General features: G+C 42.7%; 1 protein-coding gene and 1 long non-coding RNA gene across 2 annotated transcripts in view; both read right to left on the minus strand.

Annotated features, from left to right (window-relative positions):
- The window catches only part of LOC112433374 (uncharacterized), a 254,707-nt gene that overhangs the window by 45,129 nt on the left and 191,652 nt on the right, over window positions 1-17,926 (minus strand). The gene's annotated exons all lie outside the window — the stretch shown is intronic.
- On the minus strand, window positions 726-16,634 carry LOC143420822 (uncharacterized). The gene is made up of 3 exons (XM_076889153.1): window positions 16,574-16,634; window positions 12,342-12,447; window positions 726-4,171 (listed from the first exon to the last, which is right to left on the minus strand). Exons 2-3 carry the CDS (start codon window positions 12,357-12,359, stop codon window positions 2,966-2,968), a joined length of 1,224 nt encoding a protein of 407 aa, XP_076745268.1. The 5' UTR covers window positions 12,360-12,447; window positions 16,574-16,634; the 3' UTR covers window positions 726-2,965.

Below are 17,926 nucleotides of genomic sequence, written 5' to 3' on the forward strand. Positions count from 1 at the left end.
AAGTGTGGGATTATGTTCACAGGTAAAAACCACTAATAGGAATAATCTATAGCACACAGCTATAGCAAAGTAGAACTGTACCATCATACACAGTGATAGAGGACATAGGCTACGCAACAATAAAATAATAAAATAATTAGCACTATAACGTCAGAGTCATATAAGTGAGAGATTATGTTCACAGGTAAAACCACTAATAAAATAAACTATAGCACACAGCTATAGCAGAGTAAAGCTGTAAAGCTGTACCATCAAACACAGTGATAGAAAACATTGACAGTGCAGGACAACGCAAAACAACCAGACACATTAATAGAACAACTCACTAGAAGCAAGGCGAGAATTTAACTAGTAGAAAAAGCAAGTTCAAACAGATATGTTTTAAGCCGTGATTTAAAAGATTGAATAGAATCAGACGCCCGGATGCCAATCGGGAGACTGTTCCACAGCTCAGGTGCAGCTAGAGCGAACGCTCGATCACCTCTAGACTTCAAGCGAGATCTGGGCTGAACCAACAATAACTGTGAGGAAGATCTTAAGGCCCTCGTAGGAAGATATGAATTTAAGAGTTCCTTAAGATAACTTGGCCCTGTGTTATTAGTAATTTTAAAAGTAAACAACAGAATTTTAAATTGAATACGAAATTTCACAGGCAACCAGTGCAGATCAGCAAGGACGGGAGTGATGTGAGCAAACTTCTTAGTTTTGGTTAGAATGCGTGCAGCGGCATTCTGGACTGTCTGTAATCTATGTAAAAGGGTAGAGTGGAGACCATAATAAAGTGAATTACAGTAATCTAGTCTTGACGTAACAAAGGCATGGATAAGCTTTTCCAAGTCATTGTGCGGGATGTAGTGTTTGGCCCTGGAAATAAGGCGAAGTTGGTAGAAACTAGATCTGACGACAGCAGATACTTGTTTATCAAGTTTAAATGAGCTGTCAAGTAGCACACCCAGATTCCTAACAGTGTCAGGGAAAGAACTAGTGAGAAAACCAAAAGCATCATGAAGTTTGGCACAAAGAGCGTCACTGCCAAAGATCATAATTTCAGTTTTCTTATCGTTAAGGATAAGAAAATTTGCCAGAAGCCATTGCTTGACCTCACACATGCACTCTCGAAAGTTACTCACGGACATAGCTAGATCATCATTCAGCTCAAAATAGATCTGGATGTCATCGGCATAATAGTGAAAGGCAATGTGGTATTTCTCAAAAATGACACTTAAAGGAAGCATATACAGTGAGAACAGGGTAGGGCCTAGCACAGATCCCTGGGGGACACCACAGCAAACAGGTACAGCGGAGGAGGAGGAGGTGGCCAAGTGAACCGAAGAGAGCCGATCGGAGAGGTAAGATTTAAACCAATCCAAGGCAGCGCCCTTGATGCCTACAGTGTGCTCTAGTCTCGCCAATAGTATGTTATGGTCAACCATGTCATCAGAACCAACCACGACGCAAGAGGAACACTGATGACGTGCAACCCTATGACCCAATCTGGGGCAGTGATGTACCAGCGGAGTTCAAGTTGTGGACCACCGGACAGAAGGTCCTGCACTCACTGTTCCCATGGGTCGGAACTGGAAAAAACACGTTAAGAATTGAGACTCTTGACTACCGATTTGGACTTTTCCTGAACAGCTCAACAAAGATAAATAAGGCTCAGAATGAGGAAATCGACGCGATCAGAATAGTGGTCATGCAACACAGGGTCGCCCTGGACATGATTCTCGCTGAGAGAGGGGGCCTCTGTGTCTTATTCAACACCACTTGTTGCACCTATATCCCGGACAACGTGCACTCCTTGACCATGACCACCGCCCTAGACAAGTTGCGACAACTGAGTAATGCGCAGCAACAAGACTATGTCACGAACAATGAGGACTGGCTGACCTGGCTGCTGAGTGGCAGCTGGAAGACCCTCGTGATAAAAGGACTCGTACTGATAGGAGTTCTGATTCTATTATTGTGCTTGTTTTCTACATGTATCCTACCATGCATAAGATCCATGATTGACAAAATGGTACAGGCCACAGTAATTACCTATGTTGGACTGCCACTAGAAGATGAACCGGATGAAGAAGATTTAGTATAGAAACACACACACACATACTGAATGATGCTACAATTGAAAATGTTATAAGCAAGTGATTGTTGGCTGATAATAAAGTATGATTAAGTGAAAAATATTAACATCAGGAGGGGATGTTAAAGAAGAAACGCTTTAATGAGTTTTATGTTGCATTAAAGTACATGTTCATATTTTACTCTTAATAGGAAAAGAACAAAATGTACTACTCGCTCTGTTTATAGAAAGAGGAAGTTCACCCTATGATATTTATACGAACTTAGACACACACACACACATATGCAAAATTAGAGGAAACTGCTATGCTTGTTTCACCCTGCTATAAATAATAAACGACTACTGCAGCTCGGTGTGAGTCCTCTCTGAGCCCTCACCCGTGCAGCACGTTAACCGTCTCCAAGTGTCTCAGTGTTGTTTATTCACCTAACTGTTTGATAACTGTAAATCTCTGACAACAGTTTATTTATACCATCTTCACGTGAACACATTCAAGAACATAACAGATGAAGAAACATTAAAAACTTCCACACTACATGAAGCAAGAAAAATAGTTTATTCCTTTATGTAGAAAAAACAGAAACATCAAACATCTCCAAGACTCTCTTTGAAAGAACTAAAATCCTTTGTTCTCATGGTCCAATCATGAGTGAACTCCCCGATGAAGCCTTGTGTGCTAAAACATGTCAGAGTTTTAAAGGTTAAACATGAGTTTCCAAAACGTTTTGCTGGAGAACAATGAACTATTTGACTGAGTTTCAATCATTTACAGACGAGCAAAACCAGGACAGAGAAAAAAGGACAAAACTGACTCAGTAAAACAACAGAAAAGAAGATCCCATGTAGATCTGTATTATGTAGAAGTTCAGCCCAGCAACCAGTTCAGTTCAACACAAGTTTAAATGATTCTATCTGAACTCTGTGGAGCCTGATCTCAAGCTTTTTGAGTCCGACACAGAAACCAGAGGATCTTTCTGTGTCTTCAGATTCACTGTGATCCAGTGATGGGAGTGATTTCAGCCCTGAGTGATCGCGCTGATGTTTGCACAGAGCAGACAATGAGGTGAATGTTTGGGCACACTGGTCACAGCTGTAGTTTCCTTCCATGTGTGCACGTTCATGAATGTTACGATGACCTGACTGTGAGAAGCTTCTCTCACAGTAGATGCACTTGTAGAGTCTCTTTCTGGTGTGGATCTGTTGGTGTCGTCTCAGGTGATGTGGAGCTTTAAAAGTCTTCTCACACAGGTCACACCGATAAGGTCTCTCCTCAGTGTGGGTAAACATGTGTTGTTGTAACTGTGCGTCTGTTGTAAAGTATTTGCCACACTGTTCACAGCAGTACACATCATGTCTGGTGTGAATGCGTAGGTGTGTATTTCGGCTCCCTCTCTGGCTGAAAGTTTTTCCACAGATGTCACAGCTGTACGCCTTAATTCCAGAGTGGGTAACTAGATGACTCTGTAAGTGGCTACTGCGAGTAAAAGCTCTGCCACACTGATCACAGCTGTACGCTTTAACTCCACTGTGGATGAGTTGGTGTTGTTTTAGGGAACCCTTCGAGGAAAAAGACTTTCCACACAAGTCACAGCTGAACGGTCTCTCTCCAGTGTGGATGACCTGATGCTGTTTTAGTTTAGCCCTCACAGTAAAACCCTTCCCACACTCGTCACAGCTGTATGGCTTAATTCCAGAGTGGGTAACTAGATGCCTCTGTAAGTGGCTACTTTGAGTAAAAGCCTTCCCACACTGATCACAGGTGTATGGCTTAATTCCAGAGTGGGTAACTAGATGATTCTGTAAGCTGCTACTTTGAGTAAAAGCTCTGCCACACTGATCACAGCTGTACGCTTTAACTCCACTGTGGATGAGTTGGTGTCTTTTTAGGGAACGCTTGAAGGAAAAAGACTTTCCACACTCGTCACAGCTGAACGGTCTCTCTCCAGTGTGGATGACCTGATGCTGTTTTAGTTTAGCCCTCACAGTAAAACCCTTCCCACACTCGTCACAGGTGTGTTTTTTCTCTCCCTTTCTTCTGTGAGGTTTGTCGGCCTCCTGAGAGCGCTGACTTCTGGCTCCATGTTGGTCCTGCAGTGACAGAGATACAAACAGAGGCAGTGAGTGAAATGCAGTCGTGGAACAAACTCAACCTTCAAACTCCATTAACACTAGTTTTAAACCTGAAGGTGGAGCGTGGCACCAAACACCACTTAAACCCCCGGAGAGCAGCCATTTGGCTTTTAGCTAGGCTTTAGCTTCAGACAAGTGGAAGCTAAATGGGCTAGTCATTCATATGTATATTAGGTTGTTACCTGGGAATTCTGGAGGGAGGGGAGTGGGGGTGTGTGATTGAGGGGGTGGGGGAGTGGAGTGTTTCAGTTTTCCATCTTAGGGAGAAATCAACACACATGGGTGTATGTCCTTTGTTGCTGACATTTATTGATAAAAACAGTACAAAAAACCAACCATTTGTACACATATTTACAAATAATAATAAAAAGTGAGTGAGTACATTTCAACATTTTCAGCAATCACTCACAATCCTGGCACTGCCATGGTATCTTTAGTCTGCATTTACCACATGTGTATCTGTTGCAGTGAACACATCGCACAGTGGCATGATTGTTCTTGCATTTGTGTTTGACCTGACACATGGCTCTTTTTCCAGGGCTCGGTGTGGAGGGTTGTGTCCAAAGCAACTGTTCTTTTCTTGCCTTCTTCGCAGCTACATGAGAGTGAGCCAACTCTCTTGCAAGCTCCACCAGGAAGTCCACCCGTCTTTCCTTCATCCCGGTGCATGCTTGATACAGCACATGTGCATTCAGTGCTGCCATGTCAATCATGTTATAAAACACGGCAACTGGCCAGCGCCGTGTTCCTCTGCGGACAGTGTACTCCCGAACCATCTGGTCCATCACATCCACGCCACACTTTGTTTTGTTGTAAAGGGTGACTGTGTTTGGCTTCCTTTTGGTAGTGTTATCAGTCTGAACCACGCTGTGCATGCTGCTAAGAATATAGACTGTCTTCTTCCGTTTGGCCGCATACGCCGTCAGCGTGGCAGCAGAGGTTGAAAACACCTAAGAAATAAGATAAATTGTTTTTTCCATAGCCCTTTTACACACAATGAAACACATAAACATAGAACCACAAAAGACCTGCAACATACCTGAGTGGTGAATTCACCACTCAGGTATGTGTAAGTGTACACAGGTAAGTGTAAAAGGGCTATGGAAATAACAATTTATCTTATTTCTTAGGTGTTTTCAACCTGGCCAGTTGCCGTGTTTTATAACATGATTGACATGGCAGCACTGAATGCACATGTGCTGTATCAAGCATGCACCGGGATGAAGGAAAGACGGGTGGACTTCCTGGTGGAGCTTGCAAGAGAGTTGGCTCACTCTCATGTAGCTGCAAAGAAGGCAAGAAAAGAACAGTTGCTTTGCACACAACCCTCCACAACGAGCCCTGGAAAAAGAGCCATGTGTCAGGTCAAACACAATTGCAAGAACAATCATGCCACTGTGCGATGTGTTCACTGCTACAGATACACATGTGGTAAATGCAGACTACAGATACCATGGCAGTGCCAGGATTGTGAGTGATTGCTGAAAATGTTGAAATGTACTCACTCACTTTTTATTATTATTTGTAAATATGTGTACAAATGGTTGGTTTTTTGTACTGTTTTTATCAGTAAATCTCAGCAACAAAGGAAATACACCCATGTGTGTTGATTTCTCCCTAAGATGGCAAACTGAAACACTCCAAGTTGGTGACTTTTGGAGATTTATTTCCCTGGATGATTGAGAATGCATCAAGATGAAACACAAAAGGGAAGTTCACAGCTTTTAGCAGCTCCCCCACCCCCTCGTTCACACACCCCCACTCCGCTTCCCTCCAGAATTCCCAGGTAACAACCTAATATACATATGGATGACTAGCCAATTTAGCTTCCACTTGGCTGAAGCTAAAGCCTAGCTAAAAGCCATTTGGCTGCACTCCGGGTTTTAAAGGTAGAAGCCTGGGACTCCTAGTGTTTTAAAGGTCTCTTAACCCCACCTGCTGGTAGTTCTAACACATTACATCCAACCTGCTGTTAAAGATAATTCATGACTGTTCAAACACTAAAATCATGCCCATCCCTCCTGATTGTACACACACACACACACACACACACACACACACACACACACACACACACACACACACACACACACACACACACACACACACACATTATTTTATAATTTAGATTATTTTGTTGTTTCCTATTACATATTTCTATAATTTGTATAGATTTATACAGAATTATTCAGTGATAATAAATCCTATGTTTGTTTATTCTAAAGGAACCCCGTTAGCTTCCACAACAGATGTTGCTCGTCTTCCGTCAAATACTCACATAAAATATTACACAATAAAGTGGATTCAAGATATCCACATAATTTCACTCTTACATCCACAGTGACGTTTCACAATTGTTCAAATATAAGCAATCAATAATAATAATATCAATAACATTGAGGCACATTACACAAATTTCAAAAACAAATCATGTCTTACAATATTTACAACAACTAAAAGCTCTGTAAATCGGCTTTTAAGTGTTCATTGAAGTTTTGAATAATTCTCAAATTTTTTAAGGCAACTTATTCCACTTAAAAGTTGCTCTAAATGTAACAGTTTTACAAAACGTTACTTTTAACTCGAGCATTTACTAAATTGCAGCTTGTTGAAAACTGTGTAATATGATGATGTATTTCATCTGGATACTGCAGCTGAGCAGAATAAATGTGGTGTGTTTAACAGAATTGCTTTCTTTAGAACTACAAGTAAGCCATAGAATATTTTAGCCTGTACAGGAAGCCAAGAAAGGTTATTATGCATTTTATCAATATTACTATAGTATGAACATCTTCACACTAATCTGGACGCCTTATTCTGGACTAACTGAAGTCTGTTAAGATCTGTCTTATTAGCTGCTGACCAAATGATTGAACAATACTCCAGATGAGACATTACTAGTGCATTAATGACATCTTTCATAATGAAGAAGTGATACACAAAGAGCATTTCATAGCCATAGCTATGCCTTGTCGGCAGAGTTATGTGACATTAGTGATGTTTGTACTTTCAGCGTTAACTTGGTTTTAAAGCCTTTAAAATATACGCCGTTCAATAGTCGACCTTAATCTGACAGAGAATGTGATGATTTTGTGGATAATTAAAGTCAGTCATATATCCACAAACACAACAAGCTGAAAGTCAGTGATGCTGCTCGGTTTGCAGTCCTGAACATCACGGCACAAGCAGGATCCACTGCACTGTTAATGTTAGCTGTGTTATATTGCTGCCTCTGTTCGGTGGTGTCGAGCCAAACGCACTTTAACGTGTGTTTGAACGAGCTGACGGTTCACTCGTTAAGCTGAAAGAAAGATGCTTTAATCACAGCAGTCACACATGTGTCCACTGCACCATCTGGAACTCTTCTTGTTTACACTCGTAATAACACAAACACTAAATCCTGCTTCTCTGGTGCTGTTGTGTAGCAGTGTGTACACCTGAGACTGTTACCTGTCTGTCTGTCCTGCACTCTCTCTCTGTTTCTTTCTCTCTGATTGTGGAATAAAAGTATGAACATGTGTTTATAAGTTACACTTGTGTTTGAATCCTGCAGCTTATCACACATTTGATTTCCATGTGTGACGACTGCAAGTGTCCAGAGTGAGGACAGACTGAGGGAGCCACTGCTGCACATCATCTGTGAGGCTTTGCAGCCCTGATGATCCACCAGGACAAACTCAGCAGTGTGTGAGGAAGAGGAGGAGGAAGAGCCAGCAGCAGCTGACAGATGGAGAGAATAGACAGACTGTTCCCTGTTTGTGAAGGACTGCTAGGAAAGTTTAACATAACTGTCTGTGCTGAATCAGTCTTATTAGGTAATGTTCAAATAATGTGATCATCCCAGTGTTTCCAGTGTGGGAGAAAGTACTCAGGGCCTTCAAGTTACACACTATGAAAGGCAGCAACAAGTTTAATGTTCAGAAACCTAAAGTCTGTATCAGCAGCAGGATGGAGCTAAAAATAAATGTTGGTTTCAGTTCTATGAAGCTTTGAGTCTGTGAAGGTTCTCAGTCATCCAGGTCATCGTAGTCAAAGGAGCTTGCAAAGAAAAGCGTCTGGACTTCTTTAAGTTACTTGAAGACGTTTCACCTCTCATCCGAGAAGCTTCTTCAGTTCTCTCTCTTCACTTGCATACCCACCACGGAGGCCGAGGAGACTGTCAGAAAATGACTACAAGAAGACAGCTCCTTGGAGGACAGGACCAACTTCACAGCCGATCAGATTTGCACACTGTTAGACCTCTGCCTCACCACTACATATTTCAAATACAACGAAGGCTTTTACAGACAAAAACATGGCTGTGCCATGGGCTCCCCCGTGTCACCTATTGTAGCCAACCTTTACATGGAGGAAGTGGAAAGGAAGGCTCTTGGCTCTTTCAAAGGAAGAGTACCCAGCCACTGGTACAGATATGTGGACGACACCTGGGTCAAAATCAAGACACAAGAAGTGGAATCCTTCACTGCGCACAAAAACATCAAGTTCACCAGGGAAGAAACAAAGGACAACTGTTTGCCCTTCCTGGACTGCACTGTGCACATTGAAGAGAACGGCAACCTCAACATCGAAGTTTACCGGAAGCCCACACACACGGACCAGTACCTCCTCTTTGACTCCCATCACCCTCTGGAACACAAACTTGGAGTAATCAGGACCCTACACCACCGGGCAGAACATGTTCCCTCTCAACCTGAAGGAAAAAAAGAAGGAACACACACATGTAAAGGAAGCACTCAAAACGTGCGGCTATCCTAAATGGGCGTTTTTAAAGTCAGCAAAGAGGCACAGAAAAGAAGACCAGACACCAGTGAGGGAGGATAAGAAGGACAGACGCAACAACATTGTCATCCCCTATGTAGCCGGTGTATCAGAGAAACTCAGGAGAGTTTTCTCCAAGCATGACATCCCGGTGCATTTCAGACCCAGCAACACGCTCAGACACAAACTGGTTCACCCAAAAGATAAAACGCCAAAACACAGACTTAACAATGTGGTGTATGCTGTACAGTGCAGCGAGGAATGCCCAGACCTCTACATTGGAGAGACCAAACAGCCACTTCACAAGCGCATGGCACAACACAGAAGAGCCACCTCCACAGGACAAGACTCAGCTGTCCATCTGCATCTTAAGGATAAAGGACACTCTTTCGAGGATGCCAATGTTCACATTTTGGACAGAGAGGACAGATGGTTTGAAAGCGGAGTGAAAGAATCCATCTATGTCCACTGTGAGCGACCATCTTTGAACAGAGGCGGGGTTTACGACACCAACTCTCTGCCATCTATAATCCAGTTTTGAGATCCCTTCCCAGACGCCTTAACGCCCACTCACATCCTGGGCCATCTGATCTCAGGAATTCGCATGATAAGGTGGGGCCAGGTTTCACAATGAACTCACCCGAAACTCTGGCTGATTGGGGCCCACACCCAGTTTCACACCTTGGCTCAGGCGATTAGAGGAGGGGGGTCCTTTTGTCCCTCTGTGGGGGGGTCACTCCCACTAGGTTTATATCTGGGACTCTCCACCATTTGACCTTAGAACTGAAGAAGCTTCTCGGATGAGAGGTGAAACGTCTTCAAGTAACTTAAAGAAGTCCAGACGCTTTTCTTTGCAAGCTCCTTTGACTATGAAGCTTTGAGTATTTTGGATCAGTAGCTGCTGTGTTTGTTGCATCATATTGCTGTAACTGTTTATATGCTTTATATATTCTGAGCTAAGTTGATCTATAGTGTTACATCATATTCTATAAGGATGTTATGTGTTTGTGGACTTTCTGCCCAGTTTGACCCATTTAGCAGAAGTCAGCCTGTTTAGTATTTAGTATTTATTTATTTATTGTCATTGTCAAGAACAATGAAATTGCGTTTGGGGCTTCCATACAACCCAAAAAAAGAAGAAAATAATAAATACCCCTTAAAACCCAAGTGTACATATTTAACCCAGTGTGACTCCAATGCAATAAGACAATCCTTAGCAATAATGTTCGTAGAAATTCAGACAAAGACCTGAGAAACATGACAAAATACAACAATGCAACCCATTCAATATTATTGTACTGTGAGATATGATATCAGATATGATAGTTATCTATTTAAGAAAGAGGGGGGGGGGGGGGGCAGGAGGGGGAAGAGAATAAAGATATGATGCACCAATGCAGACCAGTTCATTGCTATTAAGAAGTTGGATATGGTTATTGTCCGTGAGAGGGGGGCAGAGAGTTCAGGAGCCTCACAGCCTGTGGATACAGGCTGTTGGCCAGTCTGGATGTTCTGGCCTGTATAGACCTGTACCTTCTCCCTGAGGGCAGCAGATGGAAAAGGTGGCGCGCAGGGTGATGTTGGTCCCGCAGGATACTGTGCACCCTCCTCAGACAGCGAGTGGGGAAGATATTACTGATCTCTGGCAGACTTGTTCCAATAATTCTGCCAGCTTCTTTCACCACCCGCTGGAGTGCTTGCTGATCGGCCTTGGTGCAGCTGGGGAACCACACTAGAAATCCATACGTCAGAACGCTGCTGATAGCACAGTTGTAGAAGTTCAACATCAGAGATCTGGGAATGTGTGCGCTCCGCAGTCTCCTCAGGTAGTAGAGGCGCTGTTGGGCCTTCCGTACAACTGAGGTGATATGGTTGCCCCAGGACAGGTCCTCGGTCACAGTTACCCCCAAGAATTTAAAACTGCTCACCCTCTCCACCGCCTCACTGCCAATGAAGAGAGGCAGATGGTTGTTATGACCCCTCTTCCGGAAATCTACAATGATCTCCTTGGTCTTTTTGGTGTTTAAGACCAAGTTATTGTCGTGGCACCATGACTCTAGTTGTTGCACCTCTGTCCTATAGTTTGTCTCATCATTGTTGGATATAAGTCCGAGCACTGTAGTGTCATCTGCAAACTTAACAATGAGATTGGACGCGCAGGAGGAAATACAGTCATGGGTGAAGAGAGTGTATAGCAGAGGGCTCAGAACACACCCCTGAGGGGCACCGGTGTTGACCACAAGGGTGGAAGAGGTGTTCTTACCCACTCTGACACTCTGTCTACGGTTAGTGAGGAAGTCCACAATCCAGTTGCACAGAGAGGAGTTAAGTCCCAGTTGGTGGAGTTTGGGACGGAGTTTGTATGGCCGGATGGTATTAAAAGCCGAGCTGTAGTCTACAAAGAGGAGCCGTGCATAGGTGTTCCTGTGTTCCAAGTGCTTCAGTAATGTGTGCAGCACTATGGCGATCGCATCCTCGGTTGACCGGTTCTCCCTGTATGCAAACTGGTGCGAGTCCAGGGATGGTGGAAAAGCAGCTCTGATGTGTTTAATGACCAGTCTCTCCAGGCATTTGGCGGGAATGGGGGTGAGTGCCACAGGTCTGAAATCCTTCAGACATGTGACATTTGACTGTTTTGGGATGGGAACGATGGTTGCTGCTTTGAAACAGGATGGTACCAGTGAACAGGACAACGAGGTGTTATATATAGAGGCGAAGACGTTTAAGGCTCTGATATCTATTCTGTGTGACTTAAAGCAGTTATGACATGGTCTGATTTTCTCACCCAATAAAGGAATATTTCATATATCAGTCTACTCTTCATTCTATCAGACACAGTTATCACAGCTCCTACATTTGCTTTTTACACATATATGTAAGCATTGAGCCAAATTTAGTAATGCCAACAATATAATAACTATAATATTGGCCATATTATATTTACATTACCACAGTGAGGTGACTTTAGTCTCATGAACAACATCAGCTAATTGTTATTTACAGCTAATCTTAAACGACTGTTCAGCACAGAAATGAAGCCCAACAATCATGTTTCACAGTCCTGTGGTCTCAGCCTCAGATACTCATCAAATCACACAGAGCTCATGTAGAAACAAATGAACTAAATATGTTCTCCTTCATTTCTGTCGAACACAGCTGTATGAAACGTTTCCAGCTGTTAGTACATAAACACATAAACAACAGCTGGTTGTTTCAGTGAAAATACATTGATGGGTTTTTAATAAAGTTGTGCAGCTGTAAAGTATTTTGTCTGGTGTCAATTCTATCGTCAGCTACATCGTTATGGCAAATGTTCAGATGTATATGGTGATAAATATCTTTGGTCATATGGTCCTGCTCTGTCTGTCACCTTCTGTGTTGAGCTCATTGTTTCCTCTGTAGTGGCTGAGCTGAGTCCAAGTAGCTGAAAATGTTCCTCTGCTGCTCCGTCAGACTCTCCTCCTCCTGCTGATCAGCTGGGACACAAAACAGATCTTTGTTAGGCCCCACACTGCACTGAAGAGTCAAAGTGTCTCATATGTTCATCTGACAAGTAAAAGAACACATTTTTGTTTCCCGAGGTGGGCAACTTGTTGGAAACAAACACAAAAGGTTTGAGCACTGATACCTCCCATTGCTGGCATTGAAAGATGCAACGCCAGCAATGTGGATTGGTTTGAGTCTTGACAATCCACATTGCTGGCATCTTTCAATATGTTTGAATGCACCAGTGTAAGTGCAGCCACTCAGACTCAATGTGTTCATAGAAACAGGTGCAGATGTGTCACGAGTTCATCCAGCAGTAGCTATGGTACTTGGCCACAGGGGGCAGCAGTGGACTGACCTGCATTCGAGACTGCTCCAGCTGCTCTGTGACAGTCAGTAGATCTGCTACAAATTGCAGATCATATGCAAGTTTTGGAAATGACATTATAAATATTCCTAACTTAGCCACGGCAGCCATGTTGATGTATTACCTATACTGGCTGAAAATGTTCATTTGCAGAGAAAAGACACAGGCAGACTGTGCTTACAGGACAACAACAACAACAACAATCTTTATTTATAGAGCACATTTAAAAACCAACGGCATGCCAAAGTGCTTAACATAGAACAAATTAACACAAGTATAATCAGAGTCATAAAAATAAAAGTGTAGAATTATGTTCACAGGAAAAAGCCACCAATAGAAAAAATATAACTATAGCACATAGCTATAGCACAATATAACTGTGCCATCAACACACAATGGGGATAAGACATACACAGCGCAAATAAAAAGCAAGATAGGAAAATTAGTAAAATAAATCACTGCAGACAAGGCCAGCATTTAACCAGTAGAAAACGCAAGATTAAACAAATACGTTTTAAGCCGTGATTTAAAAGATTGAATAGAGTCAGACGCCCGAATGCCAATGGGAAGGTTGTTCCACAACTCTGGTGCGGCCAGGGCAAACGCTCGATCACCTCTAGACTTCAGCCGAGATCTAGGCTGCACCAACAGTAACTGTGAGGATGATCTTAAAGCCCTAGCAGGAACATATAAGCTTAAGAGTTCCTTAAGATAGCTCGGTGCTGTGTTATTAGTGATTTTAAAAGTAAACAGCAGAATTTTAAATTGGATACGGTATTTCACAGGCAACCAGTGCAAATCAGCTAGGACGGGAGTAATGTGGGCAAACTTCTTAGTTTTGGTTAGAATGCGTGCAGCAGCATTTTGGACTGTCTGTAATCTATGGAGAAGGGCAGAGTGGAGTCCAAAATAGAGTGAATTGCAGTAATCCAGCCTCGAAGTTACAAAGACATGGATGAGTTTTTCCAGGTCTTTATGCGAGATATACTGCCTGGCCTTAGAAATAAGGCGGAGTTGGTATAAACTGGATCTAACAACAGCAGACACTTGTCTATCAAGTTTAAATGAGCTGTCAAGTAACACGCCCAAATTCCTAACAGTGTCGGAAAAGGAGCTAGTGAGAAAACCAAAAGCATCACGAAGTTTGGCACGAAGGACGTCACTGCCAAAGACCACAATTTCAGTTTTCTTATCATAAAGGATAAGAGTATTTGCCAGGAGCCATTGCCTGACCTCACACATGCACCCTCGAAAACTATTCAAGGACAAAGCTAGGTCATCATTTAACTCAAAGTAGATCTGAATGTCATCAGCATAATAATGAAAAGCGATGTGATATTTCTCAAAGATAGCGCTTAATGGAAGCATGTACAATGAGAGCAGAGTAGGGCCTAACACAGATCCCTGAGGGACACCACAACAGACAGGTACAGCGGAGGAAGAGGAAGTGACCAAGTGAACCGAGGAGAGCCGATTGGAGAAGTATGATTTAAACCAATCCAAGGCAACACCCTTGATGCCTACAGTGTGCTCAAGTCTTGCCAATAGGATTTTATGATCAACCATATCGAAAGCCGACGATAAATCCAATAGCACTAGGACCGAGGAGCGCCCATTATCAGCCATTAGTAGAAGGTCATTGAGAACTCGGAGCAGCGCTGACTCAGTGCTATGATGTGGTTTGAAGGCCGATTGGAATTTATCATTAATGCTATTCTCATCCAGGTAGGCCTGGAGTTGAAGCAACACTATCTTCTCAAGAATTTTGGCCAAGAACGGAAGCTTGGAAATCGGCCTATAGTTCGCATAATCATTATAATCGAGGTTCCTTTTTTTAAGAACAGGCTGAATTATAGTATGTTTAAAGGCTGATGGTACGCAACCAGAGAGCAAAGAAGACTTCAAAAGGGACAATATACTAGGTCCAATTGCACTAAAACAGTCCTTAACTATACGAGATGGAAGAACATCATATACGAGATTAGTATTGTTCATTTGTTCAACCAGACGCTTAAGAGTAGGGAGTGAAACGGGTTCAAACTGATAGAAGGAAGAGGAACAGTCAGGGGTAAACGCAGGGCCTGTCATTAAAGGAAGAGCAGATTTAAGAGATGAGACTTTATCTAAAAGATAATTTAAAAATTGTTCGCAAAGAACCGTGGAGCACGGCAGCGGCATAGTGGGGCAGGGGTTGACCACAGAGTTAAAAATTTTAAATAAAATTCGAGGATTGTTACCATTGGTAGAGATAATTTTTGAAAGAAAAGCTGCTTTAGCCATTTTGGCAGCAGTTTGAAACTTCAAGCGACTAGTACGTAGGATGTCGTAAGATGCCTGGAGTTTATCTTTCCTCCACCTTCTCTCATCCCGCCGACACGCACGTCGTAGAGCGCGAACAGAGTCACTTAACCAACATTGTGAGTAAGTTCTGGGGCGCTTCATTTTAATAGGTGCCACAGTGTCGAGGATGGAGGAACATGTAGTTAACAGGGTATTGGCAAAATTCTCAACCATATGAGGGGTAAGACAATCTGACGTAATAGATGCAGAATACACAAAAGAAGCAGAGAATTTCACCACAGTATCAGCATTAACAGTACGCACATCACATAATAACGTTACATGTTATTATGTGATGTTACTGAAATCATCATGAATAACAGGAGTGGTGATTCCTGTAACTTTGTGTATATAATTTGGCATTTCTTACTGATGTAGGCCAAAAATAAATACATAAACTGAGCACCTGATGGCTTTGAACTTTTGTTGTCCATCTTCCATTGGTTTGAATTTTGCGCTCCAGTACAAACACAAATCCCCCAACCCGAGGATCAGCACAATTAACCTAACAGACCTACACCTTAGTTCACAGATTCACTTTGTCTAAGGTTGATTTCTGGGATTTCACACAACCCAGGATTCAGATCGTGAATCCATGATGGGCTTGGATTTACATCATTATAAATGAAATGCGCTCTACTTGGAAGCAGCCGGCCCCGCCCCTTTTGACGGGTTGTGTGAGACTTTAAATCATCAAACTGTAAATTATAAATTTAAATTGTTATTGATCCTTTACCCCGAGTCCTAAAGTGTAGATTTATTTTCTTACTCTTCTTATATTTATTGTTTGTTTACTTGCACCGCTGTAACTGCAGCCTCGTCGTCTCGTCTCTCTATATGCTGGACTGTCTGTAGCGGAGATGACAATAAAGTTTACTTTGACTTCAGCAGCGCGCAGGCGCACCGAGGGCTCTCGCGCTCACTTTATAGAATGTAGAAAAAACATGGGTGCAGATTATAAGTCTGTATCATAATATCTGTTTGTTGTTTTTATTTTGTTTTGCGAGTTGGTTATTAGATGCCGCTCCAGCCAGCCAGAGACTCCCCGCCGCCCCGCCCTCTCCTCCCTGTGCCGCCAGCAGCAGGCGCACCTCGCAAACGGAGGGCGCCCTTACTCCCAGCAAATGGCTGATAGAAAACCGATCGGTGCCTACGAATTTCCCAATATGCGCTGGCATGACGTCGGGGAAGCATGGGTACGACCGATTATTTTATTTTTTTCTTGCCAATGCCAGTGATGCCCCCCCCCACCACGATGCATTCTATTGGTTTGCACACTTACACACACCCAGCTGTGGTTTCCTGTTTTGCTGGACTCTGGAGAGCCCCGCCTTTAACGCTCTTCTCTCACAGAGAGCAACAGAAAACTTGGAAAAACTCCAGATTGACTGAACTCAGTTCAAAGTTACCTTGACACCTTTAGATGTGAGACGTAGTGATGGTCCGCTTGAAGCTGACGCTCCGGTGCGTGTGTCAGAAAGATCAACGCGCTGCTTCAGAAGCACCGTGTCGAGGCTTGATTCGTTTGGCCAGAGTCACGTGATCAGTGACGTCTGAAGCTTCGTTTAGAATGTACCTCTTTTTAAATCGAACTTTATTGAAACACAATGAGTATACAACATACAAACAGATGAAGTTTACAAAAGAACAGAACATGAACATACAGAACCAGGAGTAAAAAAATGATGATATGAGGAGGCGAAAAAAATCAACATATAAATATTGTTCTGAGAGGCTTTTTGTTGGTTGAGTCTGAAATTGATTGTATGTACAATTCATATCCTTATAAAAAGGCAGAAATATGGTGTTTTATTAATAAACTTACATTCATGGATATAAAATAGCTAAAAGTATTAACAAATTTTTTATAAAAAAACATTTATCATTCTTCCTGGGGAACTTAAAGAAACAGAATAAAACATTTTCCATCGTAAAGAAAACTCCCTTAAAATATGGACAATAACAAAACTGCTAAATTCTTCCAGAATCTCTGTGTAGAGGAACCAAAAGAGATGTGCCACAGTTTCTGGATGATCCCCACAGAAAGTTCAATTAGTATTTATGTCTCTTTTAAATGTTACCATATAGTGACTGGCTGGGTCACATTTATGAAGAATTTTATATGAGATTTCCTTCACCTTGTTCACAATTAGATATTTATGGGATCATCCAGACTGTCTTCCAGGTGATATCTGGAACATGTCGGTTCCAGTAAGATATTCTATATATGGGAGAGACATGATATCTTCTTGGAATAAACTACGTATTCTCTTATTGCTGTTACCAAGTTCCTGTGAAAAGCAGATTTTTCCCACTGCTGACTCAGCTGGATCAGGGAGAGTGACTGAGGCAGATATTGAGCTGTCAGTGTTTTTATATAACATTAAAGTCCCTGAGGGTATGGCACCAAGCACCATTGAGAATTCCCCAACACTGACGGGAAAATTATATAGTGTAAGGAATTCATTGTAAGTAAGTAGTACTCCCTCGTTAAATTTTAAAACTTAGTAGCGGCCGCCATTGTTGGCAGCTGAAATTTGGCTGGGCCGCGCTATGAATTCTGGGATATGGTGGGCCACGAAGGACACACCCGACCCATCCTTCAAACTCGGGGGAATGAAGGACGCATTTGAAGGAGTCGAGGAATCGGGACAGCCTTCGTCGCCTGGCTGTGACGTCATCGGCCTTCAAATGCGGCCTCCGGAGGATGCGGCCGACGTTTTGGAACACAGCTTGTGTGTCTTTGTTGGTCATGTGACCTC

This window comes from Maylandia zebra, linkage group LG2 (genome assembly GCF_041146795.1).
Source record: "Maylandia zebra isolate NMK-2024a linkage group LG2, Mzebra_GT3a, whole genome shotgun sequence".
NCBI classification, from domain to species: domain Eukaryota; kingdom Metazoa; phylum Chordata; class Actinopteri; order Cichliformes; family Cichlidae; genus Maylandia; species Maylandia zebra.